This window comes from Lagenorhynchus albirostris, chromosome 5, assembly GCF_949774975.1.
Source record: "Lagenorhynchus albirostris chromosome 5, mLagAlb1.1, whole genome shotgun sequence".
Taxonomy (NCBI): Eukaryota; Metazoa; Chordata; class Mammalia; order Artiodactyla; family Delphinidae; genus Lagenorhynchus; species Lagenorhynchus albirostris.
This window is the reverse complement of record NC_083099.1, coordinates 132,054,559-132,071,433: the sequence shown is the minus strand read 5'-3', so window position 1 is coordinate 132,071,433 and position 16,875 is coordinate 132,054,559. Positions and strand designations below refer to the sequence as shown.

The following is a 16,875-nucleotide window of genomic DNA, read 5'->3' as shown; positions in this document are numbered from 1 at the left end:
GGCGTGTGGACATTTTTGTTAAAATGGACCTACTTGTTCCTTTTTAATTATTAGGACAAAGCCATATTTAACTGTTTATATTTAATGATGACACTGAGTTTGTAAAACCCTAACATAACTAAATCAAACTGTTTAGTTTATTTCTACTGAAACAGGCTGTGATTAAAAAAAGTAGTTTTTCTTTTTTAACAGCCTTATTGGGTTATAAGTCACATGCTTTACAGTTCAGCCCATTTGGGTGAGTTTTTCATCAGTCACCAAAGGGAGAATTCTTTGTGGGGATAGTCAGTGTCTGACACACTGATTCCGTAGGGAACATTTAACAGTGCCACTGACAGGTAACTAATACATCCCGGCATATAAGACCAGGATCTGTGCTAGCAATAAATAAGCTGTGTAACCATAAGAAAATTGGATCAATAATTACGTGGATTTGGGTCCTGGCTGTGCTCTTTCCTGTCATGACATTGCTGCTAATGCATCCTTGTTAAGTTCTGATTTCCCATGTCCTTGTCCTGTCTTTATTCCGGGCTTCCTTCCCTTTGGGCTATGCTAATGAGGGAAAGGCAATATGCTAATGAGGAGAAGGCACGCTAATGTTAGCTACCTTCCTCTGTGTTTAAGAATTACCCCCATGGGATACACTTGGTTTGGTTCCTCTGCCTACCACGAAATGCCAGCCTTGACTTTCAGCTCTTGGCACCAACAGTTGTTTTCGGAAGGATGGTCTTCTCAGGATGTTCACTTTCAATCAAGAGTGAGCAGGTGGGATACCCACCTACTCACTCCTGAAAGTAATCCTTTATCTGCGCAGGTCTGTATTGGAAATACTTTGTGCCTAGGGGTGAATTGGACAATAGAAACAGGGAAGAGCAGTCCAAGAAGATATGCAAGGAGATATGCATGAGATATTTGCAGAGTGGTACATTCGAACAAATACTAATAAATTAATAAACTAGATGTTGTGCTACAAAATAGCCTTTGGAGTAATACCATAGAGAGCTTTAAAAAAATGCTAACACTTGCACATCCCGTCCTAGAGATTCGGATCGAATTGATCTGGATGGTGCACTGGGCACTGGGAGGTTTAAAAACTCCCCAGGTAATTCCTACATGCAACCAGGGTGGGGAATTACTGATTCCACAGGATTTTCAGTGGTCCATCTTCAACCCTTGCTTTGAAGAACTGTTTTGCATAACTTGAAAAGTTGGAATTTTAGAATTCTAGATTCCCAAACTTCCACCTGAATCATCCTGGACAGAGATTGGGTGGGGAGTGAGCTCTCCTATTGAGGTCTTTTTCAGGGGTCAATGCCCCTTAGTTTTAGTTGGAGGAGGGGGGAGGTGGTGGGTGCTGGTGGTGGTGGAATCTTTCTGCCTTGGAGAAGTTGGAGAGACAGAAACTTAAAAAAAATATATATATGTATATATATATATGTATATGTATATGTATATATGTATATATATATATATCTGTTGTTATCTAGAGAGTTGCCTCCGTGTCAACTTTTAATAGAGACAGAAGACTCTGCTTATAAAATCATCTTCCAGCTTTGCAAAGTAAATATGTATAGTGCAGTGAACTGAGAGTCTGATAATGAATTACCCTTGTATTTTGGGTGAAATGCACTTGTCCGTATCTTCCTCTCCTCATTGGAGAGCTTCTTGCAGAGTAATTAAGGACACAGGCTTTGAGCCATGCTGCCTGGTTCAGATCCGAGCTGTGCAATCTTGGATGAGTTACTTAACCTCTCCTGGCCTCTGTTGTCTCGACTGTAAAATAGGAATGATAATAGCCCTCACTTACCAAGTGGGAGGATTAAATGAATCAGACCAGTGCCTGGCATGCAGTGATCATTCAGTATATGTCAGCAGTTGTTATTATGGTTGTTATGAGCATTCAGTGAGCTCTCAGATGTGTGGAGCAATTTGGGGAAACGAGAGATGTGATTCATGTGTGGCAGTTCATTAACCAGGAAGAACATCTTTAGGAGGGACAGATGTCAGACAAGTCTCTCTAGTGAGGGATAACTTCGTCTGTCTTGCCTTTTCATCTGTGCTCTGAAGAGCACGGAACAGGTGGCCGCATTTTGCCGCAGTCTGCACGAGATGAACTCCTCTGACCCGAGCCCGTCCCCCCAGGACTCTGCCGGGCCTCAGCTGGCCACCATGAGACAGCTCACGGACGCCGATAAGCTGCGCAAGGTCATCTGTGAGCTCCTGGAGACGGAGCGCACCTATGTGAAAGTACGTCTTCTCCTGCCCTGCATCCTTCCTTCCGTCCTTCGGAAGGATGCAGGCTCTGTGTTGATACTGATGTTGACTAACAGCAAAGCCAGATCACGGTCTTGAAGGGTATCTTGGTCTCTCTATGGAATTTGGCCTTGATTCTGAATGTTACGATCTCCTTTTGTGTTTTAGGGAAGCATATCTATTCTTATAGCACTTCGTTGATATAAATAACTGATTGATTGACTCAGAAAGGAGATGATGGTGGATGTTAAGTGAACCTTCTGACCTTTCTAAATATGTTGTTGAGCTCATACTAAAATTGAATTCGTTTTTGACAAATTCAACTAGTAGTATCTTCACAATCTACTTTGAGTCTAGGCAGAAAGATATCAGGTCTGTTTTGTGTTATCATTTGTTCTGACATTTAGTTATATTCCTGAAACTATATCATTTGTTCCCATATAATTTATAATACATACAACTATTGTTTAAAAATGATTAAAGAAGACAATTTAAAAGTGATAAAAACTTTATTTAAAACTTTATTCATGAAGTGGACAGTCTCCTTTTGTAGAACTGTAAAATGGGACAGAAGGCAAGAAGCTTTCATAGGGTAAAGAATAAAGAACAAGGAAGAGACAAGTAGATAATACTTGATTGGCTGGGGCCACGTAGTCAACCTTGGTTGGGGTGAGAAGGCCCAGAGTTGGCCTGGCATTTGGAAATTGGCTGAGTGGATATACTACGTTCTGGTCAAGTGGTGTATTGACAGGCACACAAAAATGATCTAAATTTGGGTTTGCTGACCCGACACCCCAGGCAGAAATGGCTCCATCTTGGGCCTGGAAAGTTATTTCAACACTATATAATTTATAATATATTCCTATAACTATATAATTCATCTAATTATGATAATTGTATAATGATATACTCCTCTAACTGTATAATTTAGTTATGTTTAGTTCCATGTTACAATAGTATGATCTGTTTTAGTCTTTAAGTCAGAGGTCAGCAAGTTATGGTCCTTGGGCCAAATCCAGCTCTCTGCCTGTTTTTACAAATAAAGTTTTATTGGAACACAGCCACACACATTCACTTATGTATTATTTATGCCGCTTTCCTGTACAGCCGCAGAGTTAAATAGTTGCAACAGAGACCATATGGCCTGCAAAGTCTGAAATATCTTGAGAAAAGTTTGGCTCACTTCTGCCTCAATGGACCTCAGTGACGTAAAGACTGAAATGTTAGCATTTGGGACATAATTTTTTTTCTTTAGATTCTTTATAGACTTTTAGATGTGCTAATCACATATTCTTTCAACCCTTAGGACTTAAACTGTCTCATGGAGAGATACCTAAAACCTCTTCAAAAAGAAACTTTTCTCACCCAAGATGAGGTATGGTGGCAATTGTCTGAACTTCGTGAGGGTCACACTATAGCTTGACTTGGTGAAGAGGAAGGACTGGGGAGTACACACAATACTGAAAGCATTTTGAATTCATTTAATTGTAATAAATAGATCAAATTATTGCCTGCGGAGCTCTTGGTGTGCACTTGGAGAGGAAGGAGGGAGCTGCCCCACCTTCTGGTGGTGGGAGCATTACCGTAATTTATAAATATGGGTAGAAAAACTTTGAAATCAGAAGCAAATAAAGGTTCTGCACACTAATGAAATACGGGGTTGATTAAATTCTTTTGCATTTTCCAGCTTGATGTGCTCTTTGGAAATTTAACTGAAATGGTAGAGTTTCAAGTAGAATTCCTTAAAACTCTAGAAGATGGAGTGAGATTGGTACCTGATCTGGAAAAGCTTGAGAAAGTTGATCAATTTAAGGTAAGTCTCATCCTCAAATAGTGTAAAGCTTCCTCTTAATGTCAAGGGTGGGCTATCCTATAGGTCAAGTCGAATCTCCTAATAACACATCGCAGGAGGCATTGTTGCCGTGGTCTTGAGTCTTCACTGAGCTGCCAGTGGAGTCATTTCCTAAAGGGAGTCTGAGAGGGGAACGCACTGCATCTTGCTTTTCTGGCTGAGGTAGAACCAGTGCCACTGACTTGCATTAAACTGGTGTATCTGCTGACTTCTGCTTTGGAAGATGTGCCTACCTTTTGTTCTGTTTATGTAGGGGCCTTTAATACTTGCTATTAACAAATTAGACTAGCACTCTTGGTTTTCCAATAAACAAATTAACTTATCTTGTTCTGGGAAACTGGTTAATGGAAGTGCTTATCAATTATCTAGGAGGAAGACAATCTTCCAGCACACAATGTCCTTGTAGCCTTTTTTTTAAATTTATTTTATTTTTGGCTGCGTTGGGTCTTTGTTGCTGTGCGTGGGCTTTTCTCTAGTTGCAGCGAGCGGGGGCTACTCTTCACTGCAGTGCACAGGCTTCTCATTGCGGTGGCTTCTCTTGTTGCGGAGCACAGGCTCTAGGCGCGCAGGCTTCAGTAGTTGCGGTGCACTGGCTCAGTAGTGGCTCCCGGGCTCTAGTGCGCAGGCTCAGTAGTTGCGGCGCACGGGCTTAGTTACTCCATGGCATGTGGGATCTTCCCAGACCAGGGCTTGAGCCCGTGTCCCCTGCATTGACAGGAGGATTCTTAACCACTACACCACCAGGGAAGCCATGTCCTTGTAGCCTTAGTGAGGATTTATGACTAGTACCTCAGTGAGGATGCTGACAGCTTGTCTCCTTCTCCTTGGTTGGCTTTCCCTTATTGCAGAAATTTCCTGTGCTGTGTTTCTGATTGACAAGGGTTCACTGATTTGTGCACAATGGTGTTGGCTTACATGTCACCCTCATGTACTTTTAAAAAACAGATTAATTGAGGTACAATTGATAGACAATACACTACATATATTTAAAGTGTACAGTTTGATGAATTTTGACATACATGTACACCTGTGAAACCATCACTTCAATCAGGATAATGAACATAATATCACCCCTAATTGTTGTTCCTGCTCTTTCGTGATTCCTCTCTCCTTCCTCTTTGCGGCTGCCTCTTAGCCACGGGCAACTATGTCTGCTTTCTGTGACTACAGATTAGTTAGCATTCTGGAATTTTATATAAATGGAAACATATAGCATGTACACTTTTTTATGTGGTATCGTTTACTGTGTAATTATATTGAGTTCCATCCCTGTTGTTACATATACCCATGATTATTTTTTATTGCTGAGTAGTGTTCCATTGTGTGGATGCACTGCACTTTGTGATCCTTTCCCCTTTCTTGGGCATTTGGGTTTTTTCCAGTTTTTGGTGATTACACGTAAAGCTGCTGTGAACATTTATGTACAAGTTTTAGTATGAATATATGCTTCCATTTCTCTTGGGTAAATACCTAGGAATGGAATGGTTAGGTCATATGGTAAGTGTATGTTTAACGTTTTAAGAAACAGTGGAACTATTTTCCAAACTGGTTCCAGTGTACAGTCCCACCAGCTGTTCGTCCTCATTCTTACAACAAGGTCGGGTCACTCTTGAATTTTAGCCATTTTAGCAGGTAGGTGGTGGCACTTCATTGTGGCTTTAATTTTAGTTTCTCTAATGACATGACTATGAGTATCTTTCTATGTGCTAATTTGCTTTCAATATATCCTCTTTGGTGAAGTGTCTTTTCAAATCATTTGCCCATTTATTATATTGGATTGTTTTCTTATTGTTGAGTTTTGAGAGTTCTTTGGAAATTTTGTGTATGAGCCCTTTACCGATATATGATTTGTAAATATTTTCTCCTTGTCATACAGTATCTCCCAAAGAGAAGTTTTTTTTTTAAGTTGATTTCTTTTTTTTTAATTGAGTAGAGTTGATTTACAATGTTATGTTAGTTTCAGGTGTATAGCAGAGTGATTCAGTTACACACATACATACGTATACGTCTGTTCTTTTTCAGAGTCTTTTCCCTTATAGGGTTATTACAAAATATTGAGTATAGTTCCCTGTGCTATACAATAGGTCCTTGTTGGTTATATATTTTATATATGGTAGTATGCATATGTTAATCCCAACCTCCTAATTTATCCCTCCCCTGAGAAGTTTTTATTTTTTAATGAAATCCAAGTTTTCAAATTTTTTCTCTTTTGGGTCATACTTTTGCTGTCTTATCTATGAACTCTTTGCCTAAACCAGGGTCATAAAGATTTTCTCCTAAAAGTTTCATAATTTGGGGATTTATATTTAGGTCTCTGATCTGATGTGAATCAAAGTCAATTTTTTTGCATATGAATATTTAATGTTTCTAGCACTATTTTTTGAAATGACTATCCTTCAGTCCTTTTCCACTGAATTGCTTTTGTGCTTGTGTTGAACTTGGGTTCAGTTGTCCATATAGGTGGGAACCCTCATACACTTTGACTCTCTTCTAACACTTGCAGAAACCTGGCTGTGTAATGTTAGTATGTATACAGGTTTGTAGGATGAGATGAAGACTACCCCTTCGATATATTTTTGTGTGTCATCTCTTTACAGTCCCTCTGCAACAGGAGTCATTTAGAATGCACACACATATTCATACACATAAGCATATGGACATATATTCATGTATAGTTCTCTATTTTTATTTGGATGTAATTTTAGACTTACAGAAAGGTTGCAAGGATAGTATAAAGAATTCCCAGATAGCCTTCTCCCAGCCTTCTTCCAAATGTTAACACATTTGCTTTATCCTTTCTCTCCCTACCTATTTCCTTTATGTGTGTGTGTGTGCGTGTGTGTGTGTGTGTGTGTGTGTGTGTGTGTTTCTCTGTATATAGAATATCATTGTTTTCTCTGAACCATTTAAGTGTAAGTTGCAGGCATAATATCCCTTTAACCCTAACTACTGCATATAGTTCATTTTTTGTGTGTTCAGAAATTGCTTGTGTTAGTTCGTTTTTCTTCTCTTTAGGGTAGTTGGTCATACTGTCCATTTGAAGTACAGTGTGGTTCATTGATAAATTAATTAATAGGATATTAGAACACCATGATAAGGGCCAGTAGTTTGTCAGTTAATCAAAAAGTTGCTTAATGTGGAACATAATAAAAATGCGGACAGACCGGAAAACATTTGGTTTTAATCTAAAATATCTAACATTCATTATATTCATGTAGCAGGCTTTTGCTGTGAGTCCAGTTCTTTGCGTTTAGAGTCAGTTGATCACTTCAGGAGAGTTTAGTTATCAGAACGGTGATATGAACAGAACTGTGTTGTGAGCAGAGTTCTTCTAGGGAGGGGTTGGTGCGTGATCCTTTTAGCAAGTTTACTCTAAGCAGTCAGTGCTGTAAATTCCATTTAAGTGGAACTTTCTTCCCCGACCTTCATTTCACTAATTTAGTGCCTCATCTGACCCTCTCCCTTCCATCTGTCAGACAGGACAACTGGTGCACATTCAATAGTCTTGGCCCCGGGGCTGCTCTCTGGCACTTCTGAGTTGGCTTCTGGACAGTCAGCGTTCACTCTTAAACCTGTTGCTGTTGGTTTCCGCCATTGCTGCTTCATTTAAATCCTGATTATATATTTGTCAAAAATATAAACACTTGTTAAAATATTCAAATTGTGTTGCCTAAGACAGTATTAGAAAAAAAAATTGGTCCTGAGGTCAAATAAGTTTTGATAAAATTTCCCCTTGGAAGTTTGCAGTGTCCGTCAGCCAGTGAGAGGCTCTGGGAAGTCCTGCAGAAGAGAAACACAGGGGAAATGCAGCCTTTGTGTAGAAACCCCTCATGTTTGTGCACACTTTGTGCTCTGAGATCATTTTTTAAGGCTGGAAGAAGAAATGAATACCTTAATGTTCTGTCTGTGTTTGCTGTATGGTCTGTGCCTAGTAAATATAAAGTTAAATGAATGGCTTGATATGGCTAAAGTAAGACGTTACAATCGAGCTTTTTCTTCTATATTTTTTCTCATTTGATTGTTGAATATAGCTCAAAGGATGACTATACCTACAGAGTCAGACTGCCCCTCCCAAAACCCTCTCGGTCAAGGGGGTGAGGTTTGGGAGGGATGGGGCTTGAGAAGTAAAGGAGGAAAAATACAACATGTAGGAAAATAATTTAGGCCTCTAATTACCAGTTATGTGTGGTTCATAATAAACCTTTTTTGTTTTTAATATTCTATCAGATTTCTCTACATTGTTCATTCAATAAAGTACACTTTGTGGAACCCAATTTATCACTCAAATCCAAAACACACATACATGGAGTCTAAAAAATAAAAAGTGGTTCTGAAGAACCTAGGGGCAGGACAGGAATAAAGACGCAGATGTACAGAATGGACTTGAGGACACGGGGCGGGGGAAGGGTAAGCCGGGACGAAGTGAGAGAGTGGCATGGACATATATACACTACCAAATGTAAAACAGATAGCTAGTGGGAAGCAGCCACATAGCACAGGGAGATCAGCTCGGTACTTTGTGTCCACCTAGAGGGGTGGGATAGGGAGGATGGGAGGGAGACGTAAGAGGGAGGAGATATGAGGATATGTTTATATGTATAGCTTCTTTTTTTGCTTTGAACATACGTTTTAAATTTTAAATTTAAATAAGCAGTAGCTCTTTCTGAACTAGAATAGATCATTGTGAAACCTCATAGATACTTTTCTGAGGCCTGTTACATATATTTCTATAAAATGTGTAGGATAAAAAGTATCCCACCTCAGGCATATTAAATTCCTAATAGGGAAAGTCTCCACCTAGTTTTGATCCTGTTGGGGCAGAGGGTATGGCCTGGGAGACAGTACTAATTCCTTAGTTGAGTCTATTTCTTATGTTCTTATCTATTCCTGCTAGAAGAGAGCATGGCATTGGAGAGGGTGGAGTTAGTGATGTGTTTTCTATTTCGGGAGGTATATGCGTTTCCTGCCTTTATTTGGTTTGTCACTTCTACCTCCCAACAGGAACTAATGAGAGAATTCAGATTTCTGTCTTTTCCAAAATGCCGTATCTACTTTCTCGGTAACATTCAAACATCCCAGATAGGTCACTGAAAGACACAAGCCTGGAAAACCAGTGACATCTTGACTGTAATTACCGAGAAAGCCAAATCCAGCATCTATTACACAAACATGTAAACCCACACACTTTCCCATAGGCCATCAGTGAGCTGAGACAGGCTGTGACAGGTGTGAGTGGTGCTGATTTGTGGGGAGAGTCAGGCAGCTGCGAGCTCCCTGCTATATCCTGCTGATATTTCCACATGAGGAGGACCCTAACCTAACTGCATTGTTTCTTGTTAAATCCAGAAGGTGCTCTTCTCTCTGGGGGGATCCTTTCTGTATTATGCCGACCGCTTCAAGCTCTACAGTGCCTTCTGTGCTAGCCACACGAAGGTCCCCAAGGTTCTGGTGAAAGGTAAGGCCTGGGAGGACTGGGTAGCAGGTGGGCCTGTTCATTGTCAGTTCACATCTGTGTGGCCAACTGTGGTTGGGGGCTTTTGGACAGAAATCGGAGTCATTGTTGTGCCGGATGGATGTTTCAACATGCCACAAATTAAGGGTATGGTTGTTCCTCGGTATCTGTGGGGGATTGGTTCCAGGACCTGCCCCCCCCCACCCCGCACGGATACCAAAATTCAAGGATCTCAAGTCTGTTATATAAAATGCGTAGTGTGTGCATATAACCTGTGCACATCCTCCCGTACACTTTAAATCATCTCTAGATTATTTATAATACCTAATAAAATATAAGTGCCATGTAAATAGCTGTCCGTGTACAGTGTATTCAAGTTTTGCTTTTTGGAACTTTCTGGAATTTTTTTTTCCATATATATCCTATCCATGGTGAGTTGAATTCACAATGCAGAACCTGTGGCTAGAACCTGTAGATACGGGGGCCCGACTGTACTGAGAAATGAAATGCATTATATCTTGAATTAACAGTTTTGTCAATTTTCTTACCATCAACGTTTTGACTCAGTTATTTGGGGCCAGAATTGATGAGTCATTTTGCAATTATGCAGAAACGTAGGGAGTTTAGAATTCCCCTGCTTTATTTCTATTTTTCATTAATTTTGTTATAACCTACCACACTTCATATACCTTTTTCTGGCATTTCATTTTTCCCTCACCTATTTTTGTTCTCAGGTGTGTGCTAATAGTCACCACCATCACTACTAAAATTGTTTCAATTATTTACAAAAATCATTCCAGCTGTAATTATATTTTGCATGGAAAAGAACAGAATTTTTAGATTGGCAAGCTGCTGTTCCTAAGTGTTCTAGGAAGATGATGGGGTGTTCGGAGAGTCTCCAGAGAGTTGTTTCGCTTCCATAGTTCTTCATGTGACTGTTGATAGGTTCAAGGATTAGAGAAACATGTCCTTGGTAAACAGTAGAACCAATAGAAAGTTCGATTTCAAAGAATCTCTGGCAATCAGCCTGCTCTTCTTTAACACTTTACTGTGGCTGCCATGTAAACAGCTGCTGAATTTGTAAGTAATTTACTTATATTTATGTTTGTTGCCAAAGAGAACTAGCTTGATTTAATTCAAAACGTATTATAATAAACATTAATACAACACAGGTCTCTGGACAACAAAAGATCCTGCCCCAGATAATGCCATACTTAATGATAGTCGTAGTCTAGGCAAAAGAGTTCTACTTCAGCACAAAAATTTAAAGGGAACCTGGGAATTTCCTTGTCCTGCTGTAGGACAAGGAAATTGTCCCGCTGTATGGCCTAGTCTGTGGTTTTGCACATGCTGAATTGGTCATATAGTTCTGTGTGTGTGCATCTTTTTAAACTTTAATTGAATGCTATGTTATGAGAGTTTTTAACATAACAGTGTTAGAGCACTTTGCTCTATGGTAAAATTATATACTCATGAGAGTTCTTAAAGCAATTGTGTTATTTTTAATCCTTTGATTAGATTAAATTCTGCCCCTATAGATTTTTAAAATTCAAAACCATTATTTGTTGCACCTGAAAAATATTAGAAAATCCTTCAAAACCATCCCTTAAGACATTAGGTGTGACCCACAATTTTCTAATGGCCAGATGTGCCAAGAAGATGAAGAGAACTCTTTGAGGACAAATAGCCTATGATTCTTAACAGACTCCCATCTAGGTTTCATGGGAGTGATGCCCTTTACCGCTCAAAGAGCTGAGAACCGTGCCCTCTTTTGCCCGATGTGTGAAATACACTTGATGGGTTAAACGCACATGGACGTGTTTTTGGGCATGAGGACTTCAGGGGGAATTCCTAGGCCCCTTACGGGCATGGGCCAAGACTTGGGATGTCCACGGAAGCTGCAGCCTCCGCATGCATCAGCTCTGGGCCTGGGCTCGCTTCCGATGCCATGGGCTTCTTCTCAGTCACCTCATTCCCAGTCTTCTTTCCCTTCAAGGATTTGGTGGCTGGACCCGTGGAGTCTGATTGCTCTTAATGGGGCTTAAACAGATGAAAAGATTGTAGTCTTTCCAAGGCCTTCCCCACATGACTGCTGTTTTTCTTAATTGAATAAAGATACTGAGAAGAATCATGTTACAGTTTCATGGTGTCCTTTTATAACATCTTCTGTTCTTAGCTCACATTCCTAATTACTGGAGACGGAAATATATTTTTATCAGAAGCTTAAAAAATATATGCCTACAGTTAGTCACTTTGATATATTGTCCTTTCTTCTAACCATTCTTTGCCCTCACTTCAGCCTCTCTCTCTGCCATTTCTTTGCACCCGGAAGGCGTAAGTCGTGTCTTCCTAATTACCCACTGGCAGGTACCTTTGTAATTGTCTGGGGACCCACAACTCCCCAGGGCTGCTTTTCAGCCCCGCTGGGACACAGATAAATGCTCAGCTGGTGAGGAAAGTGCTGCCTGAGTTACCTTAGGTCAGATGTATGTTTCCCTCTGAAATAAATCCTAATAGCTCCTATCACCGAATTAACATAGAACAGATCTTAAAAGGCGTTCACTGCAGGGGATCAGCCTTGCTCCACTTACCAGAGCTGCAAGGTGCCGCTGCTGCTTTTTATTTTCCTGCCTTTTCTCAAAAGAGGTTCTACCAGCAAGGAAATGCTTGAAGGATTAGAAAAACTGGCGTAAGGAGTGTTTTCAAACGTAGGCTTTCATATTATTCAGATATGGTGAGGCCAACGGATCAGGAGACAGTTGCCATCAGAAAGATAGTTTGTTACTCACGGCTCCCAAGAGAAGGGGGAGCGCTACGCCGTGCAGGGCCATGGGGGGAAGCACCACAGCCCACCAGGAGACAGGATGAGTGAGGGGGAAGACATGGGCAAGACCCTTTATTGTGGTTTCTGCAGGAAGGAGTGGGTGAGGCAGGGTAAACAGGTTTAGGATTGGGTAATTTGAATAATCTCAGCAGGCTCTGGGGTGGAGGGGCAGGGGAGATAGTGGCCTAGAGTGTGAAAGGCTAACAGAAGGGGGAAGGAGGCAGGTGGCTCTGCATTGGTTAGCTTGCATGTGAAAGGCATGCTTCCAGGCGAGTCCTTTACCATCTAGGAAGTGGCTAGCTCTGAGATGGGCAGTTTCCCCAGGGTCTGTAAGGCCTCAGATGTCAAAGTATCAGAATAAGAAGACATTCTTAATGCAAGGACGATGAACAGCAGCCCCTGAAAGTCCATGTGTATGAGATTGACCAACTCTGCTATCCCTTAACTCGCTGGGCCGCCCCTCAAATAAACAAATAAATCTGATGGACAGGCCCTTCCAGTTGTGCCTCTGAGCCCTCTTTCCCCCCTCTGACAACTCACTGGACTCTCAGTCCTGTGAAAAGGCACCTTGGAATTAGTGAGTGAAATTGTGAGAAAGGGAGTCATTTCGACATCCTGCCCAGACAACCTGTATTTAAACTCTTCCAGCCAAGATGGACGCGGCTTTCAAGGCGTTCCTGGATGCCCAGAACCCGAAGCAGCAACACTCGTCCACTCTGGAGTCTTACCTCATCAAGCCCATCCAGAGGATCCTCAAGTACCCGCTTCTGCTGAAGGAGCTTTTTGCTCTGACGGACGCGGAGAGTGAGGAACACTACCACTTGGATTGTGAGTCATGGGCCCCTGAGATCCGCTCCTTGCTCGGGTCTCCACGAGAGCCTTTAAACAGCCTTTTCATTTATTTCATGACCTGTTTTCTTCTAGTGGCCATCAAGACTATGAATAAGGTTGCAAGTCATATCAATGAAATGCAGAAAATCCATGAAGAATTTGGGGCTGTGTTTGACCAGCTGATTGCTGAACAGACCGGTGAGAAAAAAGAGGTAAGGACCCCCACTTCTTCCCAGCACACCTATCCATAGAGCTGGGCTGGTTTGTTTCTTTTTAAGGTGCTATTTGTAAGTAAAAGAGTTACAAGGATAGTGTTTTTGTGGGTGAAACCTTTTTTTAAGTTAAAGTATAATTAATTTACAGTGTTGTGTTAGTTTCTGGTGTACAACAAAGTAATTCAGCTTCTTTTTGAGATTCTTTTCCATTGTAGTTAATTACAGGACATTGGATATAGTTCCCTGTGCTATACAGTAAGACCTTGTCATGTATCTATTTTAAATATTAGTAGTTTGTATCTGCTAATCCCAAACTCCTAATTTTCCCATCTCTCTCCCCCCTACTTTCCCTCTGGTAATCATAAGTTTGTTTTATATGTCTCTGAGTCTGTTTCTGTTCTGTAAATCAGTTCATTTGTATCATTTTTTAGATTCCATATATAAGTGATGCCATACGATATTTGTCTTTCTCTGTCAGACTTACTTCACTTAGTGTGATAACCTCTAGGTCCGTCCATGTTGCTGCAAATAGCATTATTTCATTCTTTTTTTATGGCTAAGTAATATTCCATTGTGTATATATACCACATCTTCTTTATCCATTCATCTGTCAATGGATATTTAGGTTAATTCCATGTCTTGGCTATTGTAAATAGTGCTGCAGTGAACATTGGGGTGCATGTATCTTTTCGACTTAGAATTTTCTCCAGACATATGCCCAGGAGTGGGACTGCTGGATCATATGGTAGTTCTATTTTTAGTTTTTTAAGAAACCTCCATACTGTTTTCCATAGTGGCTGCACCAGTTTACATTCCCATGTTGGTGGAACTTTTATCCTTTACGCAAGGCTACACTGTGAATTTTCTTTCTCAGCTGAATTATTTCTTAATATAGGAAACATGTCCTGATTCCACCCCTTCACCCTCGAGACCTCTGGTTTTGTTTTGTGTTAAATGTGAGAGTGAATTTCCATGACCGTAACTTGGGCTGTTTCTCTAAACACCAATGAAGGCGGAGGCTATATCCCCAGAGATTAGAATAATAACCGGCATGTAGTATGTACTCAATAAATACTTGTTGAGTGAATGAAAGTTTCAAATGACTACGAATCTTTTTTTTTTAAGTCTGCCTGAAAATCTACTTAGAAGAATTAGTCACAGGAACAGATATACTTGAGAAAAACGTAGCATGAACTCTAAGTTGTGCCTGAGTTATTGAGAAGAGCTTATGTGAATAAAAATGCTGATAATATTAAAATGAATCAGTATATCATTACAGATATGATATGTAATGATATTCATCCGTGCCTCTGTACCTCACGATTTGATTGGAATATTGTCCTCGTTTTGCTTTCTGCCTCAAAAAAGGAGACAAGCTGGGAGGGAACTATGAAGAAAAACTCTCTTGCTGTGATTGGAAAGAGGGGGAAAGGCAGTGGGGCGGTGGGGGAGAGAATGGGTGTAAGGCTTGGTTGTTTAGTCTAGACGTGAAAACAGCCTTATCTTCAGAGGTATAAAGGGTTATTATCTAGGTTCACGTTTATGTCCTCAGTGAAACAAAACAAGGTTTCGGACTATTAAAAGATTTTTCAGAAAAAGGTAAATTCATGATATCTCATAGAGATGTACAAGTGAACACATATGAAGGAATTTATTTTACTCAGATGATGTGAGGGAACCAGACAGTCAAAATAGCACAGGTATATGTATGAAGTGAAGAAATGTCAAGATGATTTGTGAATGGAGACAAATTGGTTTCTCTACAGCACGAGGAAGTCGCTACCAGACTAGAGAGAATTTATACATTTATCTGTTACCTACGCCTTACAAAGAGTGGCAAAGGAGTTCAAAGGCTCATAGATACAGGGCTGGACTCTGATAGCCCAGGAGGGTGTGCATAGTTTTCCACTGAAATACAATTTATTTTTTCAACATGGATATTTCAGGCAGAGCATGAGAATGTTCTCAGTCTACCAGGCAGATAATTTAATCTATCAGAGTGTAGAAAGGATGGACACTGCTACTCTTGATTTAGTTCCCATTTTCTTGTAAAACTATTATAGTAAGAAAAACATACTATGTTTATTAAAGAAAAGGGCAAACCTCAGAGAAAGGCAAGGAGAAAAATTATCTATGATCTCAAAACGTAAAACCTCTTGATCTTTTGGTGTTTATTTTAATTTTTACAAAAGTATGTATATTATATACTTGAATATTAAATATAGTTCTTTATATATTCTTGAATATTTTGGAAGTTATTTTGTACCTTGAATTTTTTTATAGTGAACAAAGAATTATTTAATTTTCATGTTATTTTAAATGATTCAAAAGAATCCTTGAAATTATTGTAGAATATTTTATTGTGTGATTGAACAATGATTTACTTAATTCCTATTGTCAGGCAGTTCGCTTGGCTTCATTTATTGATGACTATGAATAATACTGCAGACGTTTTAGATCATAAGGCTTCTTCCATCCTGTATTTTAGTTTATTTCATTTTGACAGGAGTGAATTTTATTGGGTCATGGAAATGAATAATTTCAGTGTATTTCATTATATTTTTCATTATATTCTGAATTGATTTCTGAATTTCAATGAGAGCAAAGCACCATTATGCTAAAGACTAGAAGGTGATATGGATAGCAGATTGCAAAGACTTTAGAAAAAAAGATGAATACGATTCAAAAGTCAGAGACTATAAAAGGGGATATGGCTTTGGTGAGACTGCCTGTCCTCTAAAATAAAATTCTGTCATCCAAGTAAGAAATCTTTCCAACGAGGAACAAAGAGATACAGTGCTATACACAGCAGTCTCTTGTGAGCAGAGATTTTGTTAGGAAAAAAAAAAAAATGTGCAAAAGATGGAAGGAGGGACATTTGATCATATACCAGTATTACAGGGTAGGAAAGTCCTATATCAGTATTAGGATGTCTGAAGACCGGAAAAATGAAGGCTTGGAGAAGATACCGGAGAGAGCGCTGAAAGATTATGTCTTAGCACTATAGGAAGAATAAGAAAGAAATAGGCCCCTAAAAGGGGCCATAGGTATTGTAGCCAAATACAAATTGATTACTCAAAGAAAATGACTCAGATCTACTTGATCTCTTTTTTTCTCCATAGAAGAGAATGGTCTTCTAACTGGAAAGGATAGAGTGGTCTTGATTCCACAAAAATAAAACCACAGGGAGAACGGTCCTGGGGAAATAGGATGCTCTGTGCCAACATCAGTTATAATTCTGCAACAGTACTTACAGCAAGCAGTATATTGGAACAGCCATGGAAACAGCCTATAGAGGCAGACATTTACAAGTTATGGCCTGATTTTCACAAAGGTGATTCCTGATCCTTGAGTAACCTTTTAATGGCAATATCCAGGAAAAAACCTAGACTGGTACTGTGAACAGTTGGTAAACAGGAATGGGAATATTTATCAGTATCTACTGGGA

General features: G+C 39.9%; 1 protein-coding gene across 5 annotated transcripts in view; it reads left to right on the top strand.

Moving 5' to 3' along the window:
* The window catches only part of TIAM1 (TIAM Rac1 associated GEF 1), a 206,297-nt gene that overhangs the window by 170,075 nt on the left and 19,347 nt on the right, over positions 1-16,875 (top strand). For 3 of the 5 annotated variants that reach the window (XM_060150823.1, XM_060150826.1, XM_060150822.1), the window contains 6 exons: positions 2,068-2,247; positions 3,560-3,628; positions 3,941-4,066; positions 9,452-9,560; positions 13,030-13,209; positions 13,306-13,424. In XM_060150823.1, coding sequence (XP_060006806.1) covers positions 2,068-2,247; positions 3,560-3,628; positions 3,941-4,066; positions 9,452-9,560; positions 13,030-13,209; positions 13,306-13,424 — 783 coding nt within the window. The remainder of the gene's footprint in view (positions 1-2,067; positions 2,248-3,559; positions 3,629-3,940; positions 4,067-9,451; positions 9,561-13,029; positions 13,210-13,305; positions 13,425-16,875) is intronic. The other 2 variants (XM_060150825.1, XM_060150824.1) reach the window with 1 other exon arrangement.